Source organism: Mycena indigotica (assembly GCF_014461135.1).
Source record: "Mycena indigotica strain 171206Taipei chromosome Unknown Mind.scaff0007, whole genome shotgun sequence".
Lineage (NCBI taxonomy): Eukaryota > Fungi > Basidiomycota > Agaricomycetes > Agaricales > Mycenaceae > Mycena > Mycena indigotica.
In genome coordinates this window covers 1897147-1914481 of record NW_023503006.1, presented here as the reverse complement: position 1 = coordinate 1914481, position 17335 = coordinate 1897147, and the positions used below count along the sequence as shown (strand labels likewise).

General features: G+C 49.5%; 6 protein-coding genes across 6 annotated transcripts; 4 read left to right on the top strand and 2 right to left on the bottom strand.

The window, feature by feature from the left end:
- Positions 1 to 6: 6 nt before the first annotated feature.
- MIND_00833000 (putative actin cross-linking) lies at positions 7 to 3461 on the top strand (the record flags this gene model as incomplete). Its single annotated transcript, XM_037364998.1, has 19 exons — positions 7 to 381; positions 431 to 440; positions 487 to 612; positions 658 to 736; positions 791 to 907; positions 960 to 1017; positions 1070 to 1132; positions 1189 to 1288; positions 1338 to 1435; positions 1484 to 1791; positions 1835 to 2147; positions 2195 to 2341; positions 2389 to 2469; positions 2522 to 2608; positions 2651 to 2794; positions 2842 to 2898; positions 2950 to 3203; positions 3255 to 3385; positions 3433 to 3461. 19 exons carry the CDS (start codon positions 7 to 9, stop codon positions 3459 to 3461), a joined length of 2577 nt encoding a protein of 858 aa, XP_037218240.1.
- Positions 3462 to 3642: 181 nt separating this feature from the next.
- On the bottom strand, positions 3643 to 4770 carry MIND_00832900 (uncharacterized protein; the record flags this gene model as incomplete). The annotated part of the gene is made up of 6 exons (XM_037364997.1): positions 3643 to 3672; positions 3719 to 3819; positions 3865 to 3926; positions 3975 to 4252; positions 4306 to 4683; positions 4732 to 4770. The coding sequence occupies 6 exons, from the start codon at positions 4768 to 4770 to the stop codon at positions 3643 to 3645; spliced, it is 888 nt and encodes a 295-aa protein (XP_037218239.1).
- A 1361-nt stretch (positions 4771 to 6131) lies between these two features.
- On the top strand, positions 6132 to 6925 carry MIND_00832800 (uncharacterized protein; the record flags this gene model as incomplete). Its single annotated transcript, XM_037364996.1, has 3 exons — positions 6132 to 6244; positions 6293 to 6603; positions 6651 to 6925. 3 exons carry the CDS (start codon positions 6132 to 6134, stop codon positions 6923 to 6925), a joined length of 699 nt encoding a protein of 232 aa, XP_037218238.1.
- A 1131-nt stretch (positions 6926 to 8056) lies between these two features.
- Positions 8057 to 8998, top strand: MIND_00832700 (uncharacterized protein; the record flags this gene model as incomplete). The annotated part of the gene is made up of 3 exons (XM_037364995.1): positions 8057 to 8607; positions 8656 to 8734; positions 8786 to 8998. 3 exons carry the CDS (start codon positions 8057 to 8059, stop codon positions 8996 to 8998), a joined length of 843 nt encoding a protein of 280 aa, XP_037218237.1.
- Positions 8999 to 10961: 1963 nt separating this feature from the next.
- Positions 10962 to 12232, bottom strand: MIND_00832600 (uncharacterized protein; the record flags this gene model as incomplete). Its single annotated transcript, XM_037364994.1, has 2 exons — positions 10962 to 12048; positions 12096 to 12232. 2 exons carry the CDS (start codon positions 12230 to 12232, stop codon positions 10962 to 10964), a joined length of 1224 nt encoding a protein of 407 aa, XP_037218236.1.
- A 3702-nt stretch (positions 12233 to 15934) lies between these two features.
- On the top strand, positions 15935 to 17335 carry MIND_00832500 (Atg29-N domain-containing protein; the record flags this gene model as incomplete). Its single annotated transcript, XM_037364993.1, has 5 exons — positions 15935 to 16027; positions 16080 to 16161; positions 16207 to 17118; positions 17165 to 17243; positions 17296 to 17335. The coding sequence occupies exons 1-5, from the start codon at positions 15941 to 15943 to the stop codon at positions 17333 to 17335; spliced, it is 1200 nt and encodes a 399-aa protein (XP_037218235.1). The 5' UTR covers positions 15935 to 15940.

Genomic DNA, 17335 nt, shown 5'->3' with positions numbered 1-17335 from the left:
GGCGAGATGGTGGCAAGAGGCAAGGTGGAAGAGTCAAGACACGACCGAACGCGTGCCGCCTTGTCAGCCGAGCTGCACAGCCACACAATCCCGTTCTTCACCTTGCCTTCATTATTGCGATCTTACTACGCCCACGTTCCCGTTACTTCCATCATCAAACCACACAAATCTCAGTATCGCATGGTGGAGTCCCTCGAGGATAAATCCAGGAGTGTACAAGAGCGTACTTTCTGCAAATGGTACCGAAACAATCTGTCGAGTTCGGACACCTTTCGCTTACCGCATCGAAGGCTCAACACAAAGCTTGAAATGGCCGGCTACCCACCAATGACATCCCTGGTCAGAGATCTGTCGGACGGCGTACGCCTGATTCAGCTCATGGTGTGCCAGTTGCTCCGATTATGCAGTGCACTCACTTATTGCTTGGCAGGAAATCATGGGTATGGTTCTAGCTAACCAAAGAATATTATATTCACCTCCCTCAAGGCGATGTCAACCTCGGGAGATACAATAAGTCACCACGCATGCGCGTTCAAAAGGCAGAGAATGTTAGCAAAGCTCTGGACTTTATTACATCCAGAGGTGTGAAACTCATGAACATCGGACCTGAAGGTCGTTCCTTCCACCCGCGAAAACAACTCATTCATTCCTTTCAAGACATTGTGGATGGAAACATCAAGCTCATCCTAGGCATGATTTGGACACTCATCCTACGTTTTACGATTGCGGACATTAGGTTTGTCACCCACACGCACAGCTCGATACATTTGCTCATTGAAGATCCCGAAAGTGAAGAAGGTCTCTCCGCCAAAGACGGTCTCTTACTGTGGTGTCAACGCAAGACAGAACCGTATAAAGAAGTCGATGTCCAAGATTTTTCCCTCAGCTGGTCGGATGGGCTTGCATTGTGCGTCATCCTCTCTTTTCCTTCTCCAAAAATTCAGCTTCACGTGGATCAGATGTGCTCTCATTCATTGCCATCGACCTGATCTATTGGACTACGATAGACTTGACAAGGTAAACCTCTCTCCATCAAGCTTGCATTTTCCACCCAATCACTTGCGTATAGTCAGATCGACATGGGAATACTAGGCTAGCATTCACAGTTGCCGCTCAACATTTAGGCATACCGGTACGATGCCACTTTGTGTTTCTCTGTTTTCCGGGCTAAATTTTCTCCGTCTCTAGCAACTTCTAGAAGTCGAGGACCTTTGCGATGCTTCGCGGCCAGATGAGAAGAGTGTAATGACCTATATCGCCAGCTTCTTCCACGCTTTCTCTTCAATGGGTGCGTTTCCGGTCAACTGGGCGTTCTGTTCGTCATAACATTCCAATAGACCAGGCCGAAACTGTCTCACGACGCGTAGAAAAATTTGCAGAGCTCATGCAATCAGTTTGGGTCTCGCGCAATGACTACGAGAGGCGTGTCCGTCTTGTAGGCAACGTTGAATGCTTTCGAAAAAGTAGCTAACCTTGTTAACAGTTGCTGGTAGCTCTATCAGAGATACAGACGAACTGGGCTGCGAGCGCATTTACTGGCACTTACCCTGATGCAAAACATCATTCAAATGATTTCAACGCGTATAAGCAGACCACGAAGCGGACGTGGGTCGTTGAGAAGCAGGATGTCGCGACACTCTTCGGGAATGTTCAAACCAAGTTACGAACGTATGGCTTGAGGGAGTATGTTCCACCCCCGGAATTGACATTAGCTGAGGTGGATGCTGCATGGACCTCCTTGCTTGCCTCAGAAGCGAGAAGATCGCGGGCGATAAATGCACAAATTAGGCAGTATGCAATTCCTTTCATCCAGTCGTCTTGCTTATCACAGTAGAATCAAGGAGCGATTGCGCAAGTCATTTGCGGACCTTGCCAACGATTTTGAGCATCGGTTGAGGACCATCTCTTCTGCTCTGGCTGCGCTGGAGGGGCCATTAGAAGTACAACAACAACGCGTTGAAGAGATCAAAACGCGACTACCGGCTGTCTCCGAAGATCTTGCCAAGGTTGCGGCTGCAGAAGCAGAATGCAACGCCGCTAATGTGGAAGAAAATGACTACACAGTTTTCACTTGTCAGGATCTCGAGTTCGAGCTCGAATTGGTGGAGCAGAGTATTGCGAAAAAGATGGCCTTCATAGACAACCAGGTTTGAATGTCAACTGTTCGGTGGCCAAGGCTGACAATATACGAAAGATCGTTTCAAGGAACTTGACCAATCTAACGCCAGCACAACTGGAACAATTTGAGAGCACATTTAGATACTTCGACAAAGACGAAACGAACACACTCAGCCAAAGTGAAATGGCCGCAGCGCTTGCTAGTCTTGGGATCGTCTACTCTGTGGGTCCCTAATTCGCTTTTCAAGTCTTTGTTTCAACCTCTTCAAGGACGAAGATTTGGACTTCATTTTCGATCAACTTACAAGCGACTATGGTGCCATAAACTTTGAGGCATTTATTAACCTTTTGGTGACCAACCAACAACACATCTGCGCACACAGTTATATTGACCCCTTGACAGGTGGATATTACGGAGGATCAGACATCTCCCGAACAACTACGGGAGGCTTTCCGTGGTATTGCGGCAGACAAGGTGACACTGAGCGCGGTATTTTCATGACTCCCAATCACTGACTGCGGCCCCCCCCAGCCATATGTTACGGAGCTGGACCTCCGACTACACCATCTACCTGCTGCGTCTATCGAATACTTGAGCGAGGTGATGCCGCGGGCGCAGAAGGATAGCACTGCAGGAGACGCAGAGTACTACGACTATGAGCTATGGCTTGATAATGTGTTTGCATAGAAACTCTATATATAAGGCCCATCGATCTATCTCAGGTCTCGAATCAGGTACAGCCACACACCCTACCTTCCCCCCACCAACTACCGACCATGGTGGGTTCAGTGACCGTCGATTTTCAAGGGGAGCTCATATACTGACTATAGGCCTCCGGCGTTACCGTCAACCCTGACTGTCTGGATCAGTTCTCTGTGTTGAAGCTCAAGAAAACGTTCAAATACATCATCTTCGCGCTCAACAAGGAGAACACAGAAATCGTGGTCGAGAAGACGTCCGCCTCCCAGGACTACGAAGAATTCATTAAAGACCTGCCCGAGACCGAGTGCAGATGGGCGATATACGACCTGGAGTTTGAGAAGGAGGGTGGTGGAAAGCGAAACAAGATCGTATTCTACTCCTGGTGAGCACTCGTGCTAACCTTCATCAACTTGATGTTGAAGCAATATTCAAGGTCGCCCGACGATGCCAAGGTTAGAGCGAAGATGGTGGCAGCTTCGTCGAAAGATGCCTTGCGTCGCTCATTGGTGGGGATCGCGGTTGAAGTTCAGGGCACAGACTTCAGCGAGATTGCCTACGAAGTCGGTACGTCCATCCTTGACTCGCCGATTCGTGCGTTCATAGGCAAACAGTCCTTGACAAAGCCAACAAAGGCGCATGAAACCAGTCTCACCCTACTTGTCCCGTCATGTTAATCTACTTCCGCCTACCCAAACAACCCTGAATGTAGAGCTTGCCTTTCAAGAATGGAGAATGGATGTTTTGTGTTGCGATGCGATTTCGACTAGGTATAAAACAACAGTTCTGTTTACACTATGCCCAGTTATATGGTCCATCTTCGCTCATGCCTCAAAGACAAGGCTCAATCCGACCTGCAAAATCATCAGCAATCATCTTTTCGAGGACCAGCGCCATTACCTTGTGGGCAGCGCCAGAAGGATCAACCTCGTTCAGTTTTTGTGTGTCAACGGCCACACCAAAAGAGGCCTTGATACCAGGACGGAGGGATTGTGTGTAGCCTGAAAACATAAGCCACGGCTACGAATAAAGAGAGGATAACCCACCCAGGCCTAGGACCCCAGAGTTGTTGATCTTGGCCTTGACAAACGCCGCCGAGTCAAGGTAGCTGAAGTACACATTGAAGGGATTCCTTGTTGACTAAGGAAATACTCACGTCTTCGTGCCAACTTCAATGGAAACCGCGCCATTGAATTTGGGGTCATAGATGGCTTTGGCACCAGCCTCGACATCCTTGCTGACACGGTGGTAATAGCTGGCGGAAAATGCCTTGAGGTCATTCAGCGCGTGTAGCGTGACAGCGTATTCGGGAGCGCTGAAGCCGGCAGCAAGTTGGTAGCGGCTGATGCGACCCTCAGTGACATTATACGCGGCCTCGGCACCAACGAGGAAACCGTCTCGTCCGAAAACGGTATCGGCAGTGAAAGTGGGACCCTGTATCCGCTGTGAGCGGGAGCAAGAGAAATAGGAACGGGGAGAAAAAAAACCTTCAGCACATCGAGGGCAGCGCGCGAGTGGATTCCAGACTGCTTGTAGGCACCGTTGATGACAAGAGTCTTCGCGTTGCCCTTGGCCGGCGAAAGAGTCGTGAGGAGATCGACCTTTAGGCCGTTGGCAATCTGATTCTCGACCTCAGCCTGAGCCTTGAGCACATTCGCGGTTGTCCAGGTACCAGTGAACGTCAGCCCTTGCTTCTTGTTCACAAATTTGGCCTCAACGTCGCCGGTGACGACGGACGAGTTGGAGGGCTGGCTGCCGGCCACCTTGAAGGTCACACCCGTGGGTGTCTTGGTCTTGACTTCAAGAGAGTTGCCCAAGATCTGGTAGTCTTTCTGCAGCAAGTCCGTCGAAGACTTGCCCAGGTCCTTAAAAAAAAGTGAGGATGAAAAGGCGTGACAAGGTCAGCAACACACCTTCCAGGACGGAGGAACGGGTTGCGGAAGGGAAGTCATGGCAGGTGGTGGTAAAGAAGAAAGAAATGGTTGGCGTGCTGGCGCGACCAAAATTTCACGATATTCACACGGATCAAAACTGACGAAAACCTTCCGTCTCTCGCCGCACAGACGCATCGACAGTCAACTTACCTGCCGATACGAGCTCAGCAATTAAATTCAAAAGCCTCGAGAATTGAATTGTCTAATTGAGCGATTCAGCTCTCCTCATCGCTCGCGGACTAGGAAACGCCAGGAAATGTGGTGTAATGTCGTCGCAATAATGACGAACGTTGCTATGAGTATAACTTGAACGTGCCCTCTGTTGAATATCGCTGTCCCAGTCGCTCAACCAGAGGTGAATCGCTACCCAAGCAACACTCTACCTTGGAACCACCTCCCACCTAGACTTTGATAGGCTTCAGCGAAACCGCATACTATGGATGCAACTATTTTCAGACTCGGAATCTAAAGCAAATCTGGACAACCCGTAGGCCCATACCTTGCTAGCGTAAAATATCTTCAACCACGAAGCGTATCACCGTGCTCTGGTCGCAATTTGAATCAACGGTGACTATCAACCCGGCGGGCGAGGGATTTCTGGGTTAGAAACTGACCTTCAGGGTTTAGAAACTAGCTTATACACCAACGCTTCACTTTGCGTTGGACCATATCGTGCCAGTGAGCATCTCAATAGTTTTAAATTTGCCCACTGTTCCTTTTGCTCCTGCCAGAATTCTGACCCTGATTGCTGAAAATTGCTTCAGGCCTTCTCCCACCAGAGACTTGCGATACTGTAGCAAGGGCACATCTATGAACAGCAACTTGAACTTGCCCCTTGCTCGCGTCCGCAAAACACGAGCAATCGTGACGACTAACGTGACATACTAGTATCCATTTCACTTCCAACATAGCATCCAACGGTCATCTTTCACGCGATTTGTTACCGTGACGCCCGCAGTAATGGCAGACAGAGTCCGAGTCAACGTTCAGGGAATCCCCCAACCAGCGCTATTCACAGCTTACCGCTATGGCCTCCGTGATACACCATTTGCGCTTCTAACGCCAGACCAGCAAACCCTTCATCTTGCAGAGAACTGGTTTTTCGCCAGCCTCCCAGGCAGCGGTGAGCGGAAGCACGGTTTTCTTGAGGACGCAAGCGGCTGGGGTGTGGAGGACATGTCTCAGATCTACTACGCAAAGGCAAGGGCACTCGATGGCACATACTTCTGCCTCCGATTCATCTTCAACTTCCAACAATCAGTTGAAAATAGAAGGTCTCACAACACTAGGCTATACAAGCGCCTCCTGCACGATGCGCAATTCTCCGTTGGTCATCTTTTGCCAACTCAGGGTCTCTTCACGCCCACCCATTATGGTACATGGATGATGGACACGGGGAATGGGCGGGGATGGTGTTCTTCACTCTGACTCGGTGGTGCGGGGTGCCTTGGACAAATTTGATACAAAAAAAATATAACACGCAAGAAAACAAGTACGAACTTCCGCCGCCTTGTCTTCCTCTTGACCTTTGGCTTATTAGATTCCTGGTTGGTCGTACTTTGGAAGCGTTGCATGACATGGGAGTAGAGTTTACTACTGGGGTCATCACTGGATCGACTCTTCGTCATGTCCTTCTAGACCTGCAAGACCCGGCATTGACCAGTGAGACTCGGCGCACTGGCCACGCTCGTTGCTACATCGTCGGTTTTGGGGACGCAACAATGCACCACTGCAAGCGAATGATTCCAGTTGTCCCTCATCTGCCGCTATTATCCATATCAGAATTCGGCTGCGAAGAGCTTCGAAATTTCTGCTGTTATCTCTATCGCGAGAATCCGCCCACAGACACAAGTACGTTATATTCAACACACAACCCGGTACTCTTATCCAATTTCCAGACGCCTACAAGTTAGTGGAATGGCACCTAGCTTACGCGGAGAAATACGGGCATTATCACAACTCGATGGTCCTGATGGTGCAACGCAAGCTGTTATTCCCTGACCAGCTACCTATCTATCCTGGTATATCAATCGCATTCGAAGACGGAGACGAGACCTACCCCGCTGTCAAAGTATCAGACAGCACTGGGGCTACTCTCGACGTCACCCAGCCGTTGTCACTGGAGGCCGAGTTCTTGCAACGTATCCTCTTCCGATCCCCCTCCGTTCCATAGGATTCCAAAAAGATATTCGTGATACTGCGTGCTGAAGCCTATACAACTCTAGTCACTTAACATCACCTACCCATGCTTTCTTCTGGCTTGCCAGTCTCTTGTCTGCGCAACAATTTGTGAAAAAAAATGCATCGTTGATGCGAAGACAATCGTAGTCCAGCAGCGACGATTATACAACATAAGGCGCGTTCAACAACCTCTCGTTCGGAGAAATGAATGTCGTTGAAATAACTCGATTCGCTGGATGTCCTAATGTACAACTGGACAAAGAAAGCATAATGAATTATCACACCCCCAGTACTTAATAGCCTTAAATTCTATAGGAGAATTCATGTCTGAATCAATGACTCGCACTACGATGAGCTATGCGAACACACCGTGTCTATTGTCAAGACCACGATTTCTTGCGATGGAGAGCATGAAGACAATCGATATTGTTGTTACAGGTAGTTCCGGTAACGGTTCAACCGACCTCAACACGGGTGGGCAGGGGGGTTATCAGGCTTTAAACAAGACTCAAACCATGACCAAATGTTCATGAAGTAGGGGACAAGGCATGATGACGCAGCTGAAACGAAGTTAGCCAAGTATTCCACCGAGCTTGGTGGATCTTGACCAATCGTATTGATATTCAACTGGCAATGGAATCTCTCCAATTAGTATGGCCACAGCTTTAGGTCGAGGGGAGCACCGCAAGACAAGATGGTGGTCGCTGGAAAGAGAGCGCATTCGGATAGACCAGAGACAAGTGGGGAGCAAGGACAATAATAATAGGGCCCGGTCCTTTATTTATTGTATAGCCAATGACAAGTTGATGAGAGTGCAACGGCGGTCGTATCAGGTGGCCAATCTATTTCTTGCTCTTGTACTCTTCGTTCGCTTGCGAGGTCGTTGTCCGTGGTCGGCATTTTTGCGGATTTTGCGTTGCCCAGTGACGTCGACGCACAAGAAGTTTATGCCAATTTGGTCATCGCATTTCTGGACCCGGTGTCCGCTCTTCCTCCAACCACCACCAAAATTATGAACCCACGACGACCCCAACAGCTACAACGCGGTCCTCCGCCAGTGAGTGGTCAAAGTCTTGTCATGCGGTTTTGATCTGGAACTGTTTTTTGGCGAAGAATAACGTGAATGGTTACGCACAAAACGTCGCTTATCCCACCCCCCCTCAAATACAACCACCACCCCCCATCCGCTTCGCTCCCCCCGAGCCAGCGTCCAGCCATGTCTGGTGCCCCACCAGCTCAGCAAGGCAGAGCACCCCCGCCCGCCGTCTTACCCTCGAGGCCAAGTGACGGGCAAAGACGGCCGCAGCAGGCGGACTATTACCCTCAACAACCGCAACCCCAGCAACCCCTTCTCCAACGACAACCCTCCTCACCACAGCCAGACTCGAGGCTACAGCGTCAGCCATCTAGACCAAACCAATACCCTCCCCAGCAGCCAGACCTCCCAGCACCCGCTTTCATGCAAGCTGCCCCATTATTACCCCCATCCGCCTCTTTATCCACCTCGGACTCGTCAGCAACGTTATCCAGCATGCCCTCCTCATTTCGCTCATACAACTCGGAAAGCATGCTCATAAGAGGAAAAGCGGATGACGACCTCGAAAACACTGATGCGTTTTGGCGCCGCTTCAATACCAGTGCAGTCAATGCGCAGCAGCCAGACGCGGAGAAAAGGTGCTCATCCTTTGTTTCAATAAGCTCTTTTTCTGACTATGATGTTAGCTCTTGGCTGGGGAAAAACGAGGGTAAGACCTCGCGCTATTATCGTGTGATGTGGCTAGTCGGCTTCGTCTTCGTAATCGTACGTCCGACTTGCTTATGCTCTGATATATGTTAACTTGTCTGGTATTAGCTTGCTGCTGGTGGTATTGGCATTGGTGTCTTCCTTTCATTCCGTAGCGGCAATTCCAACACACGACCTGGTGCGTTGGGTGGCTCTGCGGACAACACGTCGGCCGGTGGGATAGCTGCTACCCTTGGTGGTGGACAAGCCCCAGCTCAAAGTGTCGCTCCAGCCGCCACCCAGACCGGTCTACACGTCAGCCCGACAAACACGGTCGACTAATAGTACTGGCTCTCAGCCATACCCTTCCTAATACGGGCATCTCATTGTTTGCTGCTTGCCTTGCGCATCGCACGCATTCGGTCACTCCTTTGCACTTTCTCGTCTCTCATTATCCTCACGCATTTTTGGTACATAAACAGACACTCTTCGCGATAACTTATCCCCTCATCCAATAGCTCTAGCTGCCTTTAGCTCTCTCGTCGAGTCCTCCATGTCAATGTAGCATTAGATTCTTCAATCCCGATACAGAATTCATGCACATAGGGCACATCGGCTTTGAGTGTTTGCTTGGGCTCCACTTGCACGCGAAACTTGTCGGACATGTCTCGTCAAGTGATTCCACAGATGCAATGTTTCATGGCGAACAACCACCGACGCTCTTTCAACTACTTTCCGGAGATCAACACTATGGCGAAGGATTGGAAATAAGTACTTCGGAGCGCCGACATTGGAAGAAAATTGAGAAGAATTACTTACTTTTTTAGGATTATTTCAATTGGCGGCTTGATATTTGGTTGTTGGGTAGAGGTTCTTCTGTAGCAGGCCACCCACATCCATGTATCAGGTTCGGTAGCACCATATTACAAACAAACAAACACTCAGTACGTACCTGGCCTTGGCTGCCCTTGGCCTTGACTGATTGCTTGGATAGGCTTGACCGCGCGGCGTCGCATGCATTCACCTTGGCTTTTCTTGTCCTCGATAGCCATGCTGGCGGCGAACCAAGCTGTGCTCTTCGATACATTGACACTCATCCAAAAAATCCAACGCCGTCGTTGACATCGCGTTCCTCCTGGTCCCTTGAGGTCAAGGTCGAACATATGGCACTCGATAAGCAACAAAGACGGAAGAACTCAATTTGCCCGAAATAGAACAAGGACAGCGAGACCTTGTGTGATAGTATATTCAATGTCATTGCCAGCGAAGAGTCCCACTCTTAGACTGAAGGGACAATATCTATTCTCATTCCTTCAATTTCCGGTAGGAATCCTAGTTCTAGCAGCAGCAGTAGCAAAGGCTTCCATTCAAACCAATGATCGCGTCATTGAAGACTACTTATCGAAGGTGAGATGGCGAGACCAACCACGATGGTACGCGGTTGGGTATATTGTTTAAACATCGACTCTCGCCGCGGGGGAACTTTCCGGGAACACCGGTGGCGGAATGGGTTCTCTAAGAAGAGACTGAGGTCGGGAAGGTGGAGGTTCAAGTTAATTTCGGGATACTGCTGGAGCGGGATCCCGCGGCTGGTAACTGAGAAGCAGTGGATTTTATCATCAGAGGACCACAGCGACGGCTTGGATCCCCCGCACATCGCGAGAAGACGATATCCTGGCCATTGGTGGCCGCATCGCGGCGGATTACTAGCTGTTGGCGTTTCGCGAGTAAGGCAATTCGATCCTAAGGCGCACAATGACATCCAGGATCCTCTCGGGATAGCAGAGAATATTTACTAATTTGGGCGAATAATACGCTATGTAGTTGCCCGGACTTCTCAAATAGAGCCAGTGGAAGTTCGAGGTTTCTGTCAGTATGTCTTGTGCGTGGGTTCTTGAAGTACCTCCGCTGCAGCAGGACATTCAGATTCCGATCCATCAATGAGGACCCACAAACGGACAGCCATTTTAAATTCTCAGAACAGATGCTGTGAATCATCGCTCTTTCCAGTGGTACCTAATAAATTGAGACTATAAACAAGAAGCCAAGGGGGGATTACGAAGAAGAGAAGAACGTATGTACAACGAAAATGCAAACGATAGTACCATTACTGGTTGACGGAGCAAGGAAGGTGTGTGGGTAGCGGCAGATTAGAGTGTGTGGGTGCGGTATGCATGTGGAATGTACATCGCGCGAAGGGGGCGGGTATCGTCGGGAAAGAGCGGACGGGACGTGGCCCCAGGAAAGAATATACAGCAGTGTTTGGTTGGTTGTGTTGGTCAGTCTATGCGATAATAAATACCTCTTATAGTGCGCCTTCTGGCTCGAGTCTTGCCATGCGCTTGTTTCGACGGGCATGGCTCGTGATCTGGGGCACTGGGGCCCGTCTCGCCACAGTGTTCGTTGGTTTGACATGCAGAACACTTGTCGCCCCTCCCAATGCGCCTTTGATCGACGTGGGGCCGGAGCCACCCTTCGTGGACGAGAGAGCACGGGTGCCCTCATTGGCACTTCCACCGATGGCGTCTGGTCGATAGTGCGGTTTGGCTTGCTCTGACACGTAGACACCAAGCCCAATGCCTCCAGCAGCTAAGATGATGAGGATGATGCCCACAATCCACACCCAGCGTCTCTGCTTGCTTGTTCCATTTTGAGTCTTCTGGAGCCACTGTGACGGTCCTTTTTCTGAAGGGTCCTTCGCGACCATACTGAATCGACGCCAGAATTGGTCGCCTTTCTCTCCGCGGCCGCGTGTAAGCAAAGTTTCCTCGCTGTCCCCTCGCATGATGAGACCCTTAGTTTCCGAGAAGGAGACAGAGTTGTTAGACTCCATGGTCGCAGTACGTTGAGGACGAGCGAAGACGGGAGTGATGGGGGTCACGGGAGCACCAAGCGGGTGAGGAGAAGACGTCGGTGATGGTGTTCCAATCGGCGGAGGAGCAACAATGCGGAGACCATTCGGATTGTTGTTTCTTCCAGCAAGGGCAGCAGCTGGCTCTGGTTTGGCAACATTGCCATTGGCGTTCATCTGGCTCAGGGCAGCAATCGGGGCAGCATATCCCGGACGAGGAGCAGCAATGGGAGGAGGCGACGAGGGACCTGGCATTGGTTTGCGTTGTTGCTGTTGCTGGGGCTGAGCATATTGTGGGGGAGGGGTCTCCAATCTGTCTTGCTTGGAAGGTGAAGCACCAGTAGCAGCTGCCAAGGCGGCGTTCTTGGACAACGGCTTCTTCGGTGACGAGGCCATTCTGCTGCGTAGCATATCGTCTTCGTCGTCAGAGCTTTCAGCGTCATCCATGTTACCATTCATGAACCCCATTCCAAGACCTTCAATGCCGCTGTTACGGTTTTGGTGGTTGTTGCTGTCGCCGGGGGTGAGGTAATTGTCGTACCTGGCTTAACATTAGAGGGCGAAAAAGGGCAAGTTAGGGCTACATACACATCGTAAGTCGAGTTGCGATCATCGGTAGGTGGCTGTGGTTGCGGAGCTCGACGACGAGGTTGCGGAGAGTTCTCATAGACACTGTCCGGTTCGTCGGTTGCAAAGGGCGGTCTTCCAGCGAGCGGTGGGGCCATTCGTAAAACGAGCGAAGAAGGTGAAAGAATGTAAGTGCCGGGGAGTGCGGCGAGCGGCAAGTCTGGAGACTGGGAGGGAAGGAAGAGGGAGAAGGACGCAAGGAGGAAATTTGATGCGGCATCAAAATCATTCATCCACACATGGCAGCTCTTCTTTCGATCGCGTCTTGTACCAAGGACATCGTTATCACTCAAGTTTCGGGCTGTAAATCTCTATTTTTACGAGGATCCACATTTATTTAACCACGACTAACACAATCTTCTACCAACCTCCTATTAATATCGAGATGCAATAAAAACGCGGGGTGTGATGTCAGAGCGGGTCGATGTTTTTGATCGACTTTCTTCAGCCCTTGCTGCCGACCTATTAGTCTGTTTGTGTTCAGTCAGAAAGTAGGGAATCGCTCTTTACTTTGATGCACATCGCTCGTCTCGAAAGGAAAAGGTATCTTCTACCCCTGCACTCGTCGAACAGGGGAAACGAGGAGTCGGAGGTCCGCTGCCACGTGTACCTAGTTAAATGCGACAGTCAGTTCCTTGATCAGGCGTCTTCCACTAGTTTTCGTAGTACAGTATTTCATTTTCGTGGCAAAGAGAGGTTGAACCGTGCAGATTCGCATTTTGACGGATATGACTGGAACTTGACTCTGGTAGTAGGAATACACCTATAGTGCACCCTAATACCCTCTAGTTAGAGGGATAGAGGGGGGTACTCTCTCCCTCTAACTAGAGGGGGTTAAGCCAGTAGCGGGCACCCCCGCTAAATATGGCTACCAAGGGGGGTCTTGGTAGCGGGGAAAGAGGCCCGGAGGCTGCCATCACCCTCCCGGCTGCCTCCCCGCCCCCGCCTACTGTGCGCGCTGCCTGCCGCCGCCCCCATGGCCTCGGCGTCGTCGTCACGAACGTGACTTATGTCACCGATCGCTGATTGACGTCGCCGCCCGCTGTCGTCGGCCACGGAGCTTCTTGCCCGCCGGTGTCAGGCACCCCGCCGCCACTGTCAAATAGTCCGCCGACGTCGTCCTCGACGTTGCCCTCGATGGTGAGCCCAATTCTTCATCATTTTCCATCAAATAAATTAATTTCTGATCAAACTTGATGATCACAACACAATGGCGGTGTCATCATTGCCATCCACTGATCCCGCCCTCCCCCGATGCCCGCCCGACGCACCCGACGCGCCCCCCCAACACCTCCGGACCCAAAAATGGAAAAGTTGCGGAATGTCACGAAAACCGTCCCAGTACAAACCGCTAATCAATATCTTTATTCGTTTAAGAGATATTAATAAAACTCATTAACTCAATATTGTCATTAACTCAATCATTAATGTTGTTAACTCAATTGTCTGAATTTCACCATATCTCTCTCAATTCTTCATTGATCTCTTTGATCTCAGTGTTCCTTAATTCTTCTAAGGCTCTCAAATGACTCCATCTAGTCTGAGAAGTGGTGATCTAAAGATAGGCTCATGATCAAGCATTAGGTATCCTTGTGTGATACCTGACTATGTCAGTCAGTACTTCATATTTCCAAATGAGCTGAATATATATGGTGCTGACCCATGCTTGTAGTACTCTAATGACCTCAATATCTTTACTACAGCTCTATATTCTATATAAAATTGTCCATAGCAAATTTTGCTATATAGGCCTTGAAGCATTCAAACTTTACCAGATTCTATAGGGGAATGGGTTAGAAGTATCAGAGAACTTCAAGGAACAGTTTTCTATCCAAAAATAGCTTATCATGTTAGGTGAAATTCCAGAAACTCATATGTCACTCCTTCAGGTGTCACAGGTGGCATACCCATATTACTCAGGGATCTGGTCACAGATAAGCTATTGGAAGGCATTGGGCTGTAGAGGGCCTTGTATTAATCATTCAGCATAGCTACATTAGTCTTTAACACCAGTCTTGGGGAAGGTTAGGCTGTACTCTTCAGAAGTGACTGATGTCACACAATGCTATATGGAAGATTCCACTCCTAGGGGGTTTGTTCTATGGTTTAGATGTGGTAGAGAAGTATATTTAGATATCTGGAATGAGTCTTACCTCTATATATGTGTTGTAATCAAGTATGTCAGTGGTTACACCAGAAGGTAGGGTTGGGATACTAGCAGTGAAAGGGACTGTCCGCACCAAAACACTTGCTCAAAATAAATTTCAAGTATGATCTAAGAAATTGGTATAGGCTGTTAGGGGACTTCAAATTAACCTTAACAGGGCTTCAACTGCTGCCATAGCTATACCAGATGTTGTGCAATGTTGTAATCAGTGTTATCTATACTCAATCTAGTACATCTATAGTTCTGGTACTTAGAGGTGTAGAGACAGATCCTCCAGGGCAGTTGTTATGGATCTTCACACCTTCCAGAAAACCCTCTAACCTTCCCTATATCTGCCCTACAGCTTATGATAGGATGTACCCTAGAGCCCCTGTAATGCAGTGTTGTCTGCTGAGGCTGTGAGGCTATAAATCCATAGAATCATTTATATCCACATGCCCTACAAGGATAAAGTTAGATCAGGATTATCCATCTAGTAATCATAAAGATATCAGTCATTTGTTCCATGCCTTGGGTAAAACATACAATTTATCCTACATACAATGGGTATACAATGACTCCTTAGCTTGATACTGTAGATTGTATTCCCCTAGGATATTACCTTCAAGGTGAGCCCCATATTACCCATTTCCACTAAGTATATTTGAAGATACACTCTAAGTTGGGATGGATCATTTTCCAATGATGGGGTCATATAGACCTAATTGGACCATTTTACAGATGGAAACCTCATGAAGAAAGGCTGACTAGTGATAGTTTCAAGCCCACCAATGTTTAGATCAAGCCCTAGCCATTGTGCAGTTGAATTGAGTTAACAACATTAATGATTGAGTTAACAACAATATTGAGTTAATGAGTTTTATTAATATCTCTTGAACGAACAAAGATATTAGGTAGCGGTTTGTACTGGGATCATTTTCCCAACATTCTGCAACTTTTTCATTTTTGAGGGTGGAGGGGTCGGGAGGCATGTCGGGCGTGTCGGGCGGGCATCGGGGGAGGGCGGGATCAGTAGATGACATCAATGACACCGCCATCATGTTGCGATCATTAAGTTTTGTCAGATATCAATTTATTTCATTTGAATTGATGAAGAATTGAGCTCACCATTGAGGGCAACGTCGAGGACGACGACGGCGGACTATTTGACAGTGACAGTGGGGTATTTGACAGCAGCGGGGACGGCTGACGACAGGGCCGACGACAGCGGGCGGCGATCAGCAATGTCAATCAACGATCGATGACACAAGTCACGTTCGTGACGACGATGCCAAGGCCATGGGGGCGGCGGCGGGCAGCGCGCACAGTGGGCAGGGGCGGGGAGGCAGCCGGGAGGGTGATGGCAGCCTCTGGACCTCTTTCCCCGCTACCAAGACCCCTCTTGGTAGCCATATTTAGCGGGGGGTGCCCGGTACTGGCTTAACCCCCTCTAGTTAGAGGGAGAGAGTACCCCCCTCTATCCCTCTAACTAGAGGGTATTAGGGTGCACTATAGGTGTAGGAATACGCCGTAGAAACGAAGATGTGCCAGTGGACATTATTTCCTTGGTTACATAACATGACGGTTGAGTGCAAAGCAAGATTTGATGTCTGTAACGTGATTTGCCATTCCTCTTCTTAGTACTTACGCGTCAACAACGATGACTCAACCCAGCATTCGTGTCGTTGTACGAATACCTCACAATCGTCCTGAAGCCCCCGAGCAAGTGCTGGCCGATCCCCCTCGAGTGCGCAGCAACCTGTCTGCGCTCTACCCGTTTTGATTTCTCAAAACGTTAGATAGAATGGAATTCGGACAAGGCGGATGTGCTTTGGAAAGTGATTGAACGTTCCAGGTCAAAAGATGGAGCTGCTCCAGATTGTGCGGTTCACTGTCAATAAGCGAAGTAATCTAACTAATTTGTAGGGAAAGGCCTGGCTGCTCATCTCGAGGTTCCTCTCCCATACTTGCTCTATCGTGTACATTCTCGGTTTCAAGAGGAGCTCCGTGGAATACAAGATATCTCGGGAGTGTCTAGTCCTTCAATGTTGCAATTTGCCAACAAACCCTTCGAGGATTCACCGACAACGGAGACTACGAGTAGCGTCAAACAACACCCACTCATCTCGCGTGCAGCCAGCCGATTGAATGGCAGTGGGCGTATGTCTCCGTCTGGAACAAGGATAGCAACACCAATTGGGGTTCGAGCTCGCCTGAGTTCTCTCGGAAGCAACTCATCGCGACCTAAGAAGGCAACTTCGTCATCAACATTAACAGTACAAGCTTCCAAAAAGGCAGCGCGGCCCCTAAGTCCTACATCCGGGTCATCAGATGGCACCGATTCCGAAGAAGACGAGAATAAATTGGAAGAGGAGGAGGAAAAGAAAGCGGAGGAACAGGAAACTCTTGATCGAAAGCTGCAAGACCTCCAGCAAATGGTGATGAATGTTGGCTTGGTCAGCGCGCCTTCTCGACCTGGCACATCGATGCACAAGGGAAAAGCTAGAGATGTTCCCCGTGGTCGCATGGGAGCAGCCTCAGCAGTGACCTCGCCAATGAACGGGAGCTTTCGACAAGACAACCGGTCAAGTCCCATGAGCGTCTCCAGCGTGAGCTCAGCACCAGGGTCGATTCCCGACATGCCTTCTCCACCACCCGATTCCCAATCCCATTCACCAATGAGTCGACATCTCTCGCCTAGCAAATCGACAAGTCCACCAACACTTTCGCCTCGTAGTGCCCTTGGACAGTCGCATCGACGGTATAGCGCGTTTACTAGTGACCAGAGCAGCAGTCATGGTTCCGAAGCGTCAACGGGTAGCTTTAGCGATATAAGTGGTAGGTGATTATCTCTTATTCATGGGCATTCTGACGATTCTCTGAGATTTGAATGATGGAAGTCTTTCTGCATCTGCCCTTGAAAGTGCATTATTATCCAACATCAGGAAGAATGGGTCACGGGTGTAGGCGTCTTTCTTTCATGCATATTCTTGCGATTTCTGACATCTGCATTAGTTCGTCGACTTTCAGTCGAACGAGTCGCCTCACACGATAG